Raw genomic sequence first — 15,026 nt, 5'->3', positions numbered from 1 at the left:
ATATGTTTGATTTTTAGGGAGAAAGAAAAGGCAACAAATTGAGCTCTTGGACTCAGTGAGAGGGTCTGAATCAGAAAGTGAACCTTGCACATGACTGCATTTCATCCTGTACTGCTGTGGCAAGTGCTACAATAAACCAGTAAATTCATTAATGCAATGTTTTATTTAGGATATGTGATTACTAATCAGCATACGTGCTTCAAAGGGACAGGAGAGGAAAGGAAACATCATAGACGCTGCTACATGATGACCATGTGGTGGGCAAAAGGAGAGAAATAAATACACGGCCCACACCTCCACACCCTACACCTGGGTGCACATGGCCAGCGGCAGGCAGGCAAGGAGGCAGCTGGCCTGTCTCTTCCCTTCCCTCTCCACACATACCATTAACCTATGGCTTATCTTGTGTGCCCAGAATAAGGTATGCCCTGGGCTGTGATATCTGAGCATTACACTCACCATCCTCCAATTGTATTCTACTATAACCGCTTTCACAGACTATCATGTTTATAATAAGTGTTAAAGCTCATTGCATCATAGCTTGTGGGCCTGACTTTCCCATTAGACAATCAGAGCCTGTTGGGCAGGATTAGAAAGGCCCTTTTGCAATCGAAGCTCATGTAATCTCTCCTGTTTGCTGGATCTCTTTATTCAGTGTACTCCAGCTCCCCCTATGCAATGACACCTTCAAGCTACCCAGAGTAATATCTTCAACCCTTGTTCTTTCTCCCCTGTTATATTTATCTCTGTGCTCAACATACAGTGTTGAGGGTGTCCCTTTCTCAGTGTGTATGTCTTTCCAAAATCTGCCTTCTATTGTGCTTTCCCCTATTAAGGGTTGCTGGTGCTGATCCAAGTTTTCTTTGTGAATGGGCCAGCATTCAATTTTCATTGGGATCACTTTCAAGGTAGCCAGGAGCTTTGGGGACTTGCTGGTATTCTATTGATTACTTCCAGTGACAAGTCTTTGCAGCATGAAGTTATTTGTGGATTGAAAATTGTGGGTTGAGAAATATTGGAAAATGAACAAATGCTAGATTGTTCTGAAGGGGACTGGGAATAGAAAGTAAGTGTCAACAAGGATGACAGTACAAAGTTGCAGGAAGTGTGGTGTATGGACCAAACAATATGCAACATTACTTGTGCAAAGGCAATTAATATGCATGTTGCAGGCTCACCTAGCAATGAAAGTAGAAACTAAGCAAGGCTGTTTCAGAGTAAAAGGCCTATACACTTGCCTTTTACATTTTTTTAAACAATGTGTACCATTTGTAATCTGGTTTCTTGTGGGTAAAACAGATGGCTAAAATGGGGGAGTCATTCATCTCAGCTCTGCCACCAACCTGTTCTCTGACCTTTGATAAAACCCATCACTTCTCTGAATGGCAATTTTCATCCATTCTCCAGCACCTCTCTAATCCATTTAAAACTGTCACCCCTATTGTCTTTCAGATTATCACTGCTACAGATTATTATTCTATTTGAACAAATCTGCCTCTCATGATTCACAGCACAACACTTCTCCCTTCCCAATGACTCACCAATAGTAGGGGGGGAAGTCTACAAGGTAAAGTTTGGCTAATGGTTGGGTTACAGGGTCATAACCTCAAGACTGGCTCTGTGGTCATCCTGACTGAAGGAATTCTGAAATCTACATTCCAGAAAAATAACTTTTCCAAGCTTTTCCCAGCCTTTGTTTGCTCCTACTCTATCTACTCTGCAGCATCTGGATAAGCCACATTTTCAGATTCAACTGCCAATGAATGGTAATATGTGGACTTTATTCACTGTCATCTGAAAGTGGGGGGTTCCTTTGCTGTTAAAATATTTTCTCCTGGCCTCAGAACCTTAGAATTACATAAGTATTTGGTTTTATTTGCTAGATGCTTTAGAACTGATTTGCACCAAAATACAGTATGGATTTTAATGCTGCTTGTAGCTCTCATGCCAAAGCAGAAGTGAATCCATTCTGGGTTTTAGTCCAAACTTTATCAAAGGTCCAAACTTTATATTTAAATTTTACTTTAGTCCAAACTTTATCCTCAAAACAGCTTCAGCATCTTGGGTAGCTCCTTTAAAGTTCAGGCTAAAACCCAGAGCAGATTCACCACCCCACCAACAATGGAGCCACTAGCTCTCTGTAGATTCTAATATATAGTTGGCCCTCCACATTTGCACCTTTTACTTCTTTGGATTTGATTATTCATGTATTTGATAAATATGTTAATCTCTAGGAATCTTTAGTTCCTCCAGAGGAACTCTGTGGTCAAGATCCACCAGAAGACCTTAGAGATTCCTAAAAAAAACCCTTAGAGACTTGTGTAGGTCCTCCAGTGCAATCCTATGGTCAATTTCTGGCAGAATTGTACTGGAGGCCTAGAGATTCCTAGAGATGTGTTCTGTCAAGTAAAAAAATATTGTTTTTTAAATTTTCAGTTTTTCCACTTTCACAGGGGGTCCTGCATCCCTTAATCCCAGTGAATGTGGAAGACCTATTGTCCTGTCATTTGCCCTGGTAGCCATTTAGAATTTGGCTGAAAGGCAGTATGTAAATTTAAAAAAATAAAACAAATACTCCAATGGTCTTATAGTCACTTGGTCTGGTTAGTGCCAGTTGTGTACATCAGTAATACTAATTTATTTAGATGCTGGTGTAAGAACCAATGTACATATGCCATCTGCCAGGAGCTAGTCACCTAAATTAGCTGCCCCATAGGATTGTGATTCCCTGCCCACTGTAACATCTTAAGAAGTGCCCTCCCTCCACGGCATCTGTCTCCATCTGCCCTAGGAGGGAGTGAAAAGACAGGCCCAATGCCATCAGACCTATCCTTAAGAAGCAGAGCCCTCCCTCCAGTCCATCTGCCATGGTCCAGTCCTCAGAGGGAGAGAGGAACTGCTGGACCTGATCCCCTTTCCCACCACCATTACCTTCTCCTTTTGTGTCGTGTCTTTTTAGATTGTAAGCCTGAGGGCAGGGAACTGTCTAATTAAAAATAATAATTGTAAGCCACTGTGATAGCCTTTAGGGTTGAAGAGTGGGATATAAATACCATAATAAATGAATTTAAAAAATCTTAACACTACTTACATGGATCAGGGTGATCATATTATGACTTTCCCCTCTCCAGAAACTATCTGCTGAACCATGAGGCATGGACAGCAAAACTCAAGGTGCAGGACACACCCCTACCAAAAAGGGTTGGGCAGAAGATGACTTTCCCATGGAGAGGCTATTTCTGGCAACATCCTCATGACAGGTGTCATGACTTGCTCTCTGCTGGAAACACTTTGTGACTAATTGTGACATTTGGTAGCTTTCAAACCAGGGCTGGGGAATAAGTGTGGCCATCCAGATATTGCTGGACTGCAACTGCCCATCAGCTGTAGACAGCACAGCCATCTGGAAGCCCACATATTCCCCATTGGTTCTCATGGGGAGGAAGAACAAAAGTTTAGTTGTGTATTGGTTAGAACAGTGCTATTCACAGTGGTGGTCCATGGACCAATGCTGATCTGTAACTGTTGACTGCTGGCTCACAGCAAATTTCCAGGAAAGAAATAATTTTAGCCAAATATGGTGCAGTCCTTGGCACATGAGGGGGAAAGACTTCCAGTACCCCAAACCAGATAGCTGAAGAAACATTAGGTTAGAATAATGACAGCTTAGTTTCATTATTTTATTCCTGTTTCCTTTATCTTTTTCCATTTCTGTGGTAGGACAGAGCTAACTGCCCATAAATTCTCTGCCTCACAACATGCCCTATGCAAATGTTCTCTCACCTGTAACATTCTTGCGCAGTTCATCATCCTGCTCATGCAACGTGCGCATTAGTTCAAAGATGCCATTCTCCTCCACCAGGGCCAGTTTGTTTTCAGCATTGTCATAGATGAGATTGCGCATGGCACCAGTGGCATGGCGCTGCACCTCTTGGTTGGAGTTGTTGAAGAGCTTCACTAACTTGGGCACTGCTTGGAGACTACGAGCCTATTATCAAAAAGGAGATCACTGTGTGGCATTCACATCATCCCACTTCACCTAAAGCAAACTTCTCTTTTATCAGCCCAAACAATCTCCCCTCAACACACACACAAACACACACAATCAAGGTAATCAGAATAGTTCAGAGGTTGTCAGGATCCAATCCCCTCAGATTTCTGCCATATTTTATAGAGCTATGATGTGTGTGCTTGTAGCATTTTAATACTGGATGATGGGATGTACTGTCATAGGTTAATGATGGTGTTGGCTGCCTACATTCCATAGAGTGGTTGATGAGCAGTTGTGCAGAAGCAGAGATTGTGCTGGGAGTTTGAAGGCCAGTCCCATGAGAATGGCTTTATGGAGGTTGGAAGGAAGGGTGGCCCCAGGAATGAGGTAATGTCAAAGTGTTTAGTTCTATGAATGAATGAAGTGTAAGCCTATGCAAAGTCTGAATTGCTACGTGCTTTAATTATACTGTGTAACCGCTCATGCCTCAGTCTTGACAACATGCATCTCCTGTGAACATCTTTGCTTTCTGAATAACGTTTTCATGTTTTACCACTAAAGGTTGGATTTCTGAACTAAAGTGATCATGTGACAAGATCATGTTGAAAAGTTACTTTTTGTACTACTGTTCCCAGAATGCTCTACTGGTAGGGAGATTCTAGAAGTTGCACCAAAAAGTAACTTTTCTAAGCTCTGGCACTGACTGATTCTAAAATCTCTTAAATGATACATTTTCAATAAATCTAGAAAAAGCATTAAGATTCTCAATGTTTTTTTCTAGATTTATTGAAAATGTATCATTTAAGAGATTTCAGCATCAGTCAGTGCCAGGGTTTGAGATCCTGAGCATACCATATTCCCAACATGTCCTTAGGAGAGGTAATCATCCCCTTTGGTCTCACCTGTTTTTTGGCATCGTTGTCACTATAACACTTATGCTGAATATAGGCAGCCCCAAGAACCTGCAGGTTAGGGTCACTGGCCATCAGGTATTTCACTGCAGATGGAAGATCAATGTCATCAAACCTGAAAACCAAAGCCAGGTTAGAGAGAAAATTAGACAATTCTCATCTTTCCAGTTACACAGAACATATCCTCAATAACCTCAGGGGAAAAAGCAGCCATGAGCAGCCATGCTAAAAACAACACAAAATAATAAAAGACCCATGTTTGCAAAAAGCTTTCCCTAAATTTGGACTTCTAAATGTTGCTGGACTACATTTCCCATCAGCATAAATGATTATGGTGCTGGGTGTTGAAGCTGAACAACAACAACAACAGCAAAGCTGGAAAAGTCAGGCCCTGAATTCCAATACTGGGGAGGAAGGCAGGATATAGATAAGGCGAACGACGACGACAACAATAACAGGTAAAAATAAAACCACATCAACTGACTCTTCTTTTTTTTTTGCCACTGTTCCTCATTTGGGAATAAACTGCCCCACCAATAATCCCACTCACCCGCCAGAGAAGGACCGCTGGGTCATCAGTGTATTGTGGCCATCGTACATGTCAATGGCTCGCAGGTCTTGCAAATGGTGGTTGGATTCAGCCAAGCTGCGCACAGAAGGGGCCCGGGAACTACGTTCCACAACTCCTGTGTAGGAGTTTCCAACTACTCCCTGAGAAGCCTGGAGGCCTGTGTAGGAGCCAGTGCTGAAGCGGGAGCGGTTGTTGCTCTGAAAGCGCTGCAATGTGCGCATGGCTGGTGCACGGATGACAGTCCTATTCTGGGGCGCCTCCACCCCATCCATCCAGTCAACAGGTCCTTTTGGGACAGCATTGGAACCAGCACTCATCTGCCTTTCAAAGGTGTATGATCTGCTGAAGCCTCCTCCTCCTCTGTTTTTGTAGAGAGTGGCCTGAGCAAGTGGATCCAGCTGCTCTGACATGATGCTGTAGTGATCGTCTACACCTCCAGGACTGCCCGGCCCATCCACCAAGCGCAAAGAGTGCAGGGACATGGTGTCATAGTTCTGACGGGCCCGGTAGTTCCGCTCATGGAAAGACCTGGGGCGGGTGATGGAATTGGCAGCTTGAGACAGGGTGTAATTTGTGCCATAAACTGGGCCTGTTGGCCCAACACCATTGCTGACAGCAGCCACCCTCTTACTGGGCCTAAGATCCACTGCTGAGCGGGAGGACCAGCTGGTAGACTTCATGGTACTGTAACCTTTCTTTGGGATTGGCTGGTATAGCTGTGGGAGGCGAGAGAGAAGGGATAATGCACTGATGTAAAAAAGCAATTGGTTCTGCCATCAAATTAACTTCATGTGATTTGCCATGTAAATGCCACTTTCACCAAGCCGACACCGGATGCCAGATAAACTGGAGTCTTTTCACACTGGCCTTTTCTTAGGCACTTGTAGGCCCCATCTATAGTCATCTGGCAGACAGCCAAATTTTGCCAATCTGTGTTACTCTGAGCTGAATTTTTAAAAGGGGCACAACAGCTCTGACACTATCACTGTGCTAGAGCAGAATGTTTTATTTTACTGACAGCATCATTCCAATAAGTTATCCTACTATAGGTCTATAATTTAAGACAACAGGAAGGATAAAAAACATCACCACCACTAATGGTGTAAACAATTCGTTGTAATAGATGCTTTGGGAAAGTCATCTACAGCAAGATCATCTAAATGTTTTGAAAGTCTTTCCCAGGAGGCTGATAACATTGTTTCTGAACAACTTACAACAACATCGGAATCTTGCTATAGATGGGTTTGCAATACCATAATTGCAAACAAATAATACCATTTGGACCATGGCTCTTTGATGATACCTCACTGATTCCTACATTCTTGGACAAAATTTAAATCAATCAAAATTCCACCCTATATCATCTGGTAAATTGTGAAATGAAGACTGGTAATTGTAATCAACCAACAGCTGACACAGCAACTAGTTGTTTTTTGGTGTTTTGTACTTACAGAGCCCTTGTGGTCTGTGCCATTTGTCTGGGACCTGGAACTGAACTGCAGAGTGCTGTACTGGCCATTGGAGGGACTTCCACCTGGAGTAGGGCATGGAAAAACACTATTTTGAGCATGGTTAGTTAGGAACCTTGGCACACAGCTAAAGGTTGGCAGTAACTGGATGGAGTTGACTAACACTGGAAGGAGGGGCCTCATTTGTTTAAGAATACTCAACATCACCCCTCCAACTCTTAGGGAAGAGATATGCAATCAATGATTATATCTGGTCTGAAATTAGGAAAAGTTACTTTCTAGACTACTACTCTCAGAATTGCTCATCCAGCGTGACCAGTGCTGGATGTCAGATTCTGGAGTTTTATCACAACAACTTTTACCAAACGCTGGTCTGGCTACAGTTTCTACCTTAATCTGCATTTTGGATGGCATTGTTGATTCACCTGCATTCCCTTTGAAGGAAATCTCACTCATGGATTCTCTTCCTCCCAGTCTCAGGTGTGTGGGAACACTACTTGGGTGCAGAAATTAATTCTGCAGTTGTTCAGGGGTGCTTTCACCTCTGCCTACTTTATGTTGTTACGGGTTTGAACTTTGGTATTGAAAATAAGTCCTGAGGAATTCTGGAAGAAACTAAATCCTGTCTTGACTTAAGCTGGAGTCTGAATCACTGCTGAGTGGCACAGAACTGTATATTGCCTAATAGGTTCCTGGATATGAATGCTCCTATTAATTCAGTCTAAAATTACACCAGCCTCCTTTTCATTCCACTGCATGACACTGCTGACTCCGTTTGCTATCCATTATAGCCCTTAAATGTTTGTTGGCATCATTACCTCCTGGCCAATTATCCAGTATCTGTCAAGGGCCCCTGACCCGGACCTAATTTTTAAAGCCATCCCTCATTGCCCTTGCAATGTCCCAATTTCTACCATATGTTTCTAGTCATTTGGATCTGCCTTATGGCTCCTGGAGGCCATTGTGATGCTTGCCAAAACAGTAGCAGAAAGCTTGAAAGCATTTCAAGGTGTCCTGTGTTTTGGGGAAATTATTGTTAAAGAATGTCTCCTGCAGTACATTCTCTCAAGTCAACTACCTCGCTTCTGCTCGTTAAACATCCTCAGACATACTTGTACTTGTCAGTTTTTCCAGAACATGGAAAAGTTTCTTTCTGGACAGTAATTCCTTCAATTATTCAGCCAGCACACCCAGTGTCCATATTGATCAGGGAAATTCTGGAAGATGTAGTCCAAAAACGTAACTTTGCAAAGTTCTCTGTTCTCCCTGAGACACTCGTGTACAACAGGTTGTAGTGGGAATTCAGCCCACAGGCTGAATTCAAACCTGGGGACTCAAGAGCTACATTCTAGCATTAGGAAGAATGCAGGGACAAGGGGTAGGACCAAGGGCAGAGTGGGTAGAGTCAGATCTCTGTGTTGCCAGGTATGAGGTTTTCCCACCAACCATGCAGTGCTGAATTTAAGGTATATCTGCTCAGGAGTAAGCTCCAGTGCAACTGGTTTTAGGCATCAAAGCACAGCTCAGTTCAACACACATGTGCTCAGAAGTAAAACACAGAAACTGAGATTAAGTAAGAGTACACAGACTTTTACATGGTGAATATAAGAGTATAATACATGTCTTGCTGGCTCAGATCAAAGGGCTGTTTAATGAGCCTGCCATTCTGCCTCCAGAAGCAGGCAGACAGGTGTCTCTGACAAATATATCAGAAGAATGTTTGATAATAATAATCTCCTGCAGTTTATCTCCAAGATCTAGTACTCGCTCAGATGTACACAACCTCAGACAATAACAGCAACCACCACCACCCACAGAGGCTTCATTTTGCTATCATGGGTAACAGCAGGAAACAAAAAGTGATCTAAGCTTGTGAGGACATCATCACACATGTTATGATAATTAACTCTACAAGTTGGTTAATACTTGTGCAAAGAATTTATTTCTATCTTCAATGAAACATCAGTCCACTTCAATGGGTTGTTTCATGTCGTGTTTTTAAGGGAGAGACTGGAAACCATCTTCCTTCACAATTTGTTTGATTTTTAAAGCTTTTATTTCTCTCCCCCCCCCCCGAAATTAAGTAAGTATTTTTTTATATTTATATGAATCTTGACTTCTCCACTTTAGTTCTCATATATCAGTATGTCTTGCCTCATTTAGAAGTTTCTGTCTTCCATTTTCAATTCATGAACCTGAGCAGTGTGAGCTATCCAGCTTATATTTTTACATTTCTCTTCCTTTTCCTGCTATCCATTTATTTGGGTTGTTTTTCTGATGCTCTTTTAATCAGCCTGTAATACCCTCATGGTTCACATTCCACCTACGCATGAATTCCTGGATAATATCCCAGAACACAATGTATTGGGACCTGGCATGGTGCCTTGTGGGTAATGACACCTCCATTTGCTTTTCTGGGAAGAAACTGGATATGGCTACACATTCTGGAAAGGTTATCCATTCTTCATCATGATTAAAAGTTAGAAATGTGATAATTATTAAAGGTGCCCTTGTTTAGATATATGTATGCTTTCTTTGGCTACAACGATACAGGGAAATAAATGACAGAAGACAGGTGATTGTATTGTGTATGCCCTTGAAACAATGTAGAATGCTGTCCAAATGTAGAATGGGTACTACCGTTATTTTATGGAGATATGCTAAACATGATTTTTGAAAGAACCATGATGCACTTTGCAAACCTAACCTCATGGCATAATTCACAGTTAATCTCAACTGCTACACACAATAACCTCCCGCACAGACCTTTCTTTTATGAAGGATAACTGTGGATACTACAAGGAAGTGAAGTCTGTACAATTGCCCAACATGGATTGGCCTCAATCCCTGATGCTTCTTGCAGTACAGTTACAGAGAAAGAGCTGATTCCCCCCACTCATTCCTCTGTTCTCTGGCAACAGGGAAATGACCATGTTGGATTGGGCTGTATTTTCTATTAAGGCAGGGGTGGAAACTTCTGATTGTTGCATGGCTAGAAAAGACTTCTGGCCTGCCCAACAATTGTAAAAGTGAATGGTGATGCCATGAGTCAGACTTAATGCCATTGTAATTCATGAACCTGGGCAAGTCGCATGCTTTCAGCCTCAGGGGAAGGCAGTGGCAAACCATCTCTGAACAAATCTTGCAAAGAAAACCCAATGATAGGTTTGTCTTAGGGTTCCCGTACATCAAAAATGACTTGAAGGCATACAACAATAAAATTCATGATGCCTGCCCTACATATGGTTTTCTAGCACAGAAATGCTGTCTCTGGAAACTCTTCTTGTGTGACAAGTGACATTCAAATTTGTGCTGGATTTTTTTCCTGCTGCTTTACTGCAGCTGCACTACTCAGATAGACACAAATAGAGAGAGTGAGAGAGAGAGAGAGAGTGCACACTTGGCCAGGAAGTTTCCTAGGCTATGGGTACTGACAGTCCATAACATGAGAGATAGAAATGGTAAGATGAGTGTGTGAGAAGCACTCTTGGCATCAGCCAGAGACTGTGTGGAGATGAATCTGTAAGCATATCCAGCCTACATAGCTATACCTGCTCCATTCTATGGAATATTGGGATCTGCAGTTTGCCGAGGGATTCTCTGCTAAGAGCTCTGGCTCCTACAGCTCCTCAATAAAACAGATTTCAGATTAAATCCGTTTGATAGTGTGGGTGAGGACTGAAACACTGGTGGAAGAATCCTCCAAAATAAAGGAACTTGTGTATGTTCCCCCCCCCTGCCCCCCAGAGGCATCTCACACTTGTCATTCACAGCTTGAGTACCAAACCCAAAGTGTGGGAAACTGCTGGAAGTTATCCTCTTCCCTTCCTATCTGGAAGCTGCTTGGGTTTCTTCCTGCTTAACTGCTTTGATTTCTCCACTCTGATGAACAGGCAGGCAAGAAAATCCCACAGATGGGTTTTACTGCTGCTACATGTGCTGTCTTTCCATTCACCTTCTCCACTCCTTCATTCCCAGGAATTCCTTTCCTTTTGTATAAATATTGAAACACTTCTTAAATTGTTCCTTAACAAAGGGTCTTTTTAGAAAGCTGTAACCTGGCACAATTCCTAGAAAATAGAAAGGAGGAGAAAGGCTATCAGAGCAGCCAGGATGCTACTGAAGTGTTGTATTTCAACAACCAATGAATCATGGGCAGAGACTTGAGCCAAAATCCAGCAAGTGGAATGCTTTAGTGGGCTCAGATTTAGTCCGTGTATTTTAACTTTTTTATCTCAGATCCATCTAACTGCTTTTGTTGTTGTGACAAGGTGTGTGCCTCTCTCTTTCTGTGTGTGACTAATGGTTTCCTATATCCATTTTATGATAGCTTGTAAAATAAAATTTGAAGTACATACTCCTCAACATTTCACAGATGAAAACCAGGACATATGTTGCCAAGCAACATCAGAGAGTGGTCAAGATGGCAAAAGTTATTAAAAAGGAAAAGTATACAAGCAAAGAGAGGCTGCTGCAATTTGCTTTTGACTGAGCTTACTGGGAAGGGCAAGTCCTTCTCTTCCTGTCCTTTCCTCCCTGCCGAGTTAATAGAGTACAAACTACTTTTGCACTTTGAACTCATTTTGCAACAACTGGAGCAAGCCAGGGACAAAGGAGTGAAGTGGAAGAAGGAGAGAGAAACTGGGTCATTTTTTTTAAATAGCTGGAAAACTGGGATAACAGAGGATTAATCAAGACAAACTGACACAGTTAGATAATATGTTTATGACAGTCTGTAAAACAAACCATTTAATTTAGAAATAGTGCAGTAACATTATTGGACACTGAACTTGAATGAAGAAAATATTCTCTTCCCGACTGATGCCTAAACTTCATCATGACACACATCTTAGTCCTTATGGATGAGTTCATATATTAACAATTTACTGAATCATACTGGGATATATGGTATGAGATTTTATTTATTTATTTATTTCCAAAATTGCCCTAACTGGGAAGAATCTGTACTGTTTCTCTGAGGAAGCTTCTTGTTCTGTTTGTTTTTTAAAGCATTCACATTGGATGAACAATTTGAGTCATACTGGAAGATCAATATTTTGTGCTTGGCATGGAGCAGGTGAACTAGCTAGCTATGCTTATTATGCTTTATGAGACATCATTTATGATGGCATTGCAAATAGTTTTTAATGCTTAAAGATCCCACCATGGTCTTTACAAATGCTCAGTGATACTGTATACAAGCAGTCAATGTATACAGTTCCAGGACACTGAATATATTCTTCTTTGCTACTACTACAAAGAACTACCATTGACTTTGTCTTAATCCTTACTCACCATACTCAACTAAGGGCATTTACGTCCATTCTATTTACATTCATTGTTTGTGATACTTTTCTTGCTATCCCTTACTTGTTTTCTTTCCCACTTTTGAAATTTCAGTTGTTAAGTCTCTAAACAGCTTCCCTTGAAGCTCCACGTCAAATATTAAGGTATATTTTAAAATGAAATGAAAGAGAAACTAATCTGTTTATTTGAGCTACTTTCATGTCAATATTAGGTGGAAAGAAGCAGAGTGGAGATCAGATCTCATTCACCTACAGTGACATGAGTTGTCTGCTCAGGCAGTTAAATTGTTTGTGAGTTAGTCCCACCTTCTTATGATGGCCTGCATGCCTATCATGCTGAAGTGCTTGGCATGGTGCCCTCCAGTTGTGTTGGACTACAACTCACATAAACCTCCATGCTGGCCAGGGGATAACAGAAATTATAGTCCAACACATCTGAACGGCACAAGGTTGGGTAAAGCTGTTGTTACAGGCTTGCAATGCATGCATATGTACTCGGGTCTATTGTTAAAGTACCAGTAAGGCTGAGATATTTCTTGAAAAAATTGAAAATGTTCTTTTAGAATTATGTCAGAAATCTAGAGAGCTGGGTTTTGTTTTTTGTTTTTTAAATGATTTATTAAAACTTAGTAGTTGATGATACCATGCATTTTTTTTAAAATGTGTAATTATTTAAAGTATCTGATATAAGGTAGGGGGATACTGTATGGAAATGGTTAATAAACAAGAAAAAGGCTTATGAGCATATCCAAATTCAAGAGAGAAAACAGCAAGTTCCATAAGCAAAGCAGATATTCTACCTAAAAGCCTTTATTGAATTCATTCTCTGATTGGCTAAATGCCATTTCGACATGTAAAGGATTGTGCCACCCAGAACAGAGGAGAGAGGGATTTAATATGAATGGCAAAGAATTAGGTTTGCCATGTGACTTACTGCAGGATCCAACATGCAAGAGAGCATTGATCTGTTGAGGAAGAAGCAGCATGAAGAGAAAAAAGAATTATGAAGAAAAAAATCCCCTAAAGCAGTCTCTCTCAACCTGGTGCCCTCCAGAAGTGTTGGCCTTCTACTCCCCTCAGCTCCAGTCAGCTTTACCAACACTCAGGAATTCTGGCAACTTTACCTGCAAAACATATGGAATGTGTAAGGTTGGAGAAGGCTCTCGCAGAGGATCCTATGAAATAGTGGGGAAAAGAGAGGATGTTGTATGTATCAAGAGAACTTTGGAAAATTGGGATGATAACGCCCTAGACACGCACACCCCATTTACATGCTCAGAGGCAAAGCCGTGGAATATTATGACCTTCACTGCAGTGTGGGGAAATATCTGTGTGGGTCCCACTCCCACAGCATCTTGATTGGAATCTGCCAGACATTCCACTCAACTAGTTTCTAAAAGACATAAGCCTAAATCTTTTTGATTAGAGTAGACCCCTGAATCAATGAGATTTACCTACATGTTAATTCACCTTCTGAATTAATTCTATGGATCTATTCTAATTGGATCTAAGGAGGCTTTCTGGCTTAGCATTATGGAATCATGCCCTGGGGCCCTTTCACGCTATACAACCATGTCACTCTAATTTTACTTTAACTGACGTGGCTCCTGGGAACTGTAGTTTGCTCAGAGGCTCTAGAGCTCTGGCCAATAATCCAAAATATCCCTCCCTAAGCTGCACATCCCAAGATTCTTTAGGATATCCCTTTAGGGTTTAATTCTCTCTGCTAAGAGTTAAAGTGAGTTAAAGTGTTGAAGTGAATCAAAGAGTTAAAGTGAATCAAAGTTATAACTTTGTGAAAAGTGTGAAAAGGCCCCTGGACAGTAAGGTAAGTGATTGCACAACTATACTTTTTAAACATTTGAATACATTTCCCTTAAAGTTGTTACATAAAATATACATCAAAAATTTAACAAAGGTTCGCTATTAGCAGAGCTTGGAAAAGTTATCTTTTTTGAACTACAGCTCCCAGAATCCCTCAGCCAGCAAGGCCAGGAGATTCTGAGAGACATAGCCCGCAAAAGCAGTGTTTCCAGACTCTGATTACTCAGATTGCAAGCTAGTTTTATAAATGTGGAGAGGGTGGGGATAGGCTTTAGTCATAACAGGTAGAATTTCGGCTTATCACTAGGTACATGTTGTAATATAAAAACAGGGGCAAAGTATAATTTACATAGCCTTAAAGGGGATTGAAGTTTTTGTTTGTTTTTGCTAGTACTGTGTAATATGCATACTTCCCTGAAAGGTGGAGAGTACATCCCAACATAAAGCACGTGTGTGTAGGATTTGTATTCTCCTTAGAACCAGTTCATACATTACTTTCCACACATCTTGTGCTCATTTTCAGAGCCCAAACAAGTGTCTGGTGCAGGGATGGGGAGGGGATGTATCTTTGAACTAGTAAAAGACATGGAAAGCAAGAGCCTGTGCAGACAGACAACTCGACAGTCATAGACAAGCCTCATGAAATCTTATGCCACTTGTTTGATGATTGGAGAGAAGTGAGAGCACATCTCAAGGATGCTAGAAACTGTATCAAATGTTTAGTTATAAAAAGCTCTATGCATTACAATTCCAAATCATTCTTCAGGTGTCATTAGAATAGTCTAGAGGTTGTTCAGAAAGTATTGTATTAAATCTATCTCATCCTTTATCCATTGGCAAAATAGACCACTTACAATTCTCTATTTATTTCACCTTGAGAGAAAGTGAGTTGTTCTGGGTCAGATCTGATACCCCACCCCCACCCCCCAGGAGAATTTTGGAAGCAGCTCAGAG

At 41.4% G+C, this 15,026-nt stretch overlaps 1 protein-coding gene across 2 annotated transcripts in view; it reads right to left on the bottom strand.

Annotated features, from left to right (window-relative positions):
* PKP3 (plakophilin 3) overlaps positions 1-15,026 on the bottom strand; it is a 53,248-nt gene that overhangs the window by 21,143 nt on the left and 17,079 nt on the right. For both annotated transcript variants that reach the window (XM_042471622.1, XM_042471629.1), the window contains 4 exons: positions 6,925-7,007; positions 5,453-6,189; positions 4,894-5,017; positions 3,784-3,988 (listed from right to left, as the gene is read on the bottom strand). In XM_042471622.1, the coding sequence (XP_042327556.1) occupies positions 3,784-3,988; positions 4,894-5,017; positions 5,453-6,189; positions 6,925-7,007 (1,149 nt within the window). The remainder of the gene's footprint in view (positions 1-3,783; positions 3,989-4,893; positions 5,018-5,452; positions 6,190-6,924; positions 7,008-15,026) is intronic.

The sequence above is a fragment of the Sceloporus undulatus genome, chromosome 1 (assembly GCF_019175285.1).
Source record: "Sceloporus undulatus isolate JIND9_A2432 ecotype Alabama chromosome 1, SceUnd_v1.1, whole genome shotgun sequence".
Classification (NCBI taxonomy): domain Eukaryota; kingdom Metazoa; phylum Chordata; class Lepidosauria; order Squamata; family Phrynosomatidae; genus Sceloporus; species Sceloporus undulatus.
The sequence above is the reverse complement of the archived record's forward strand: the minus strand, read 5'-3'. Positions and strand labels throughout refer to the sequence as shown.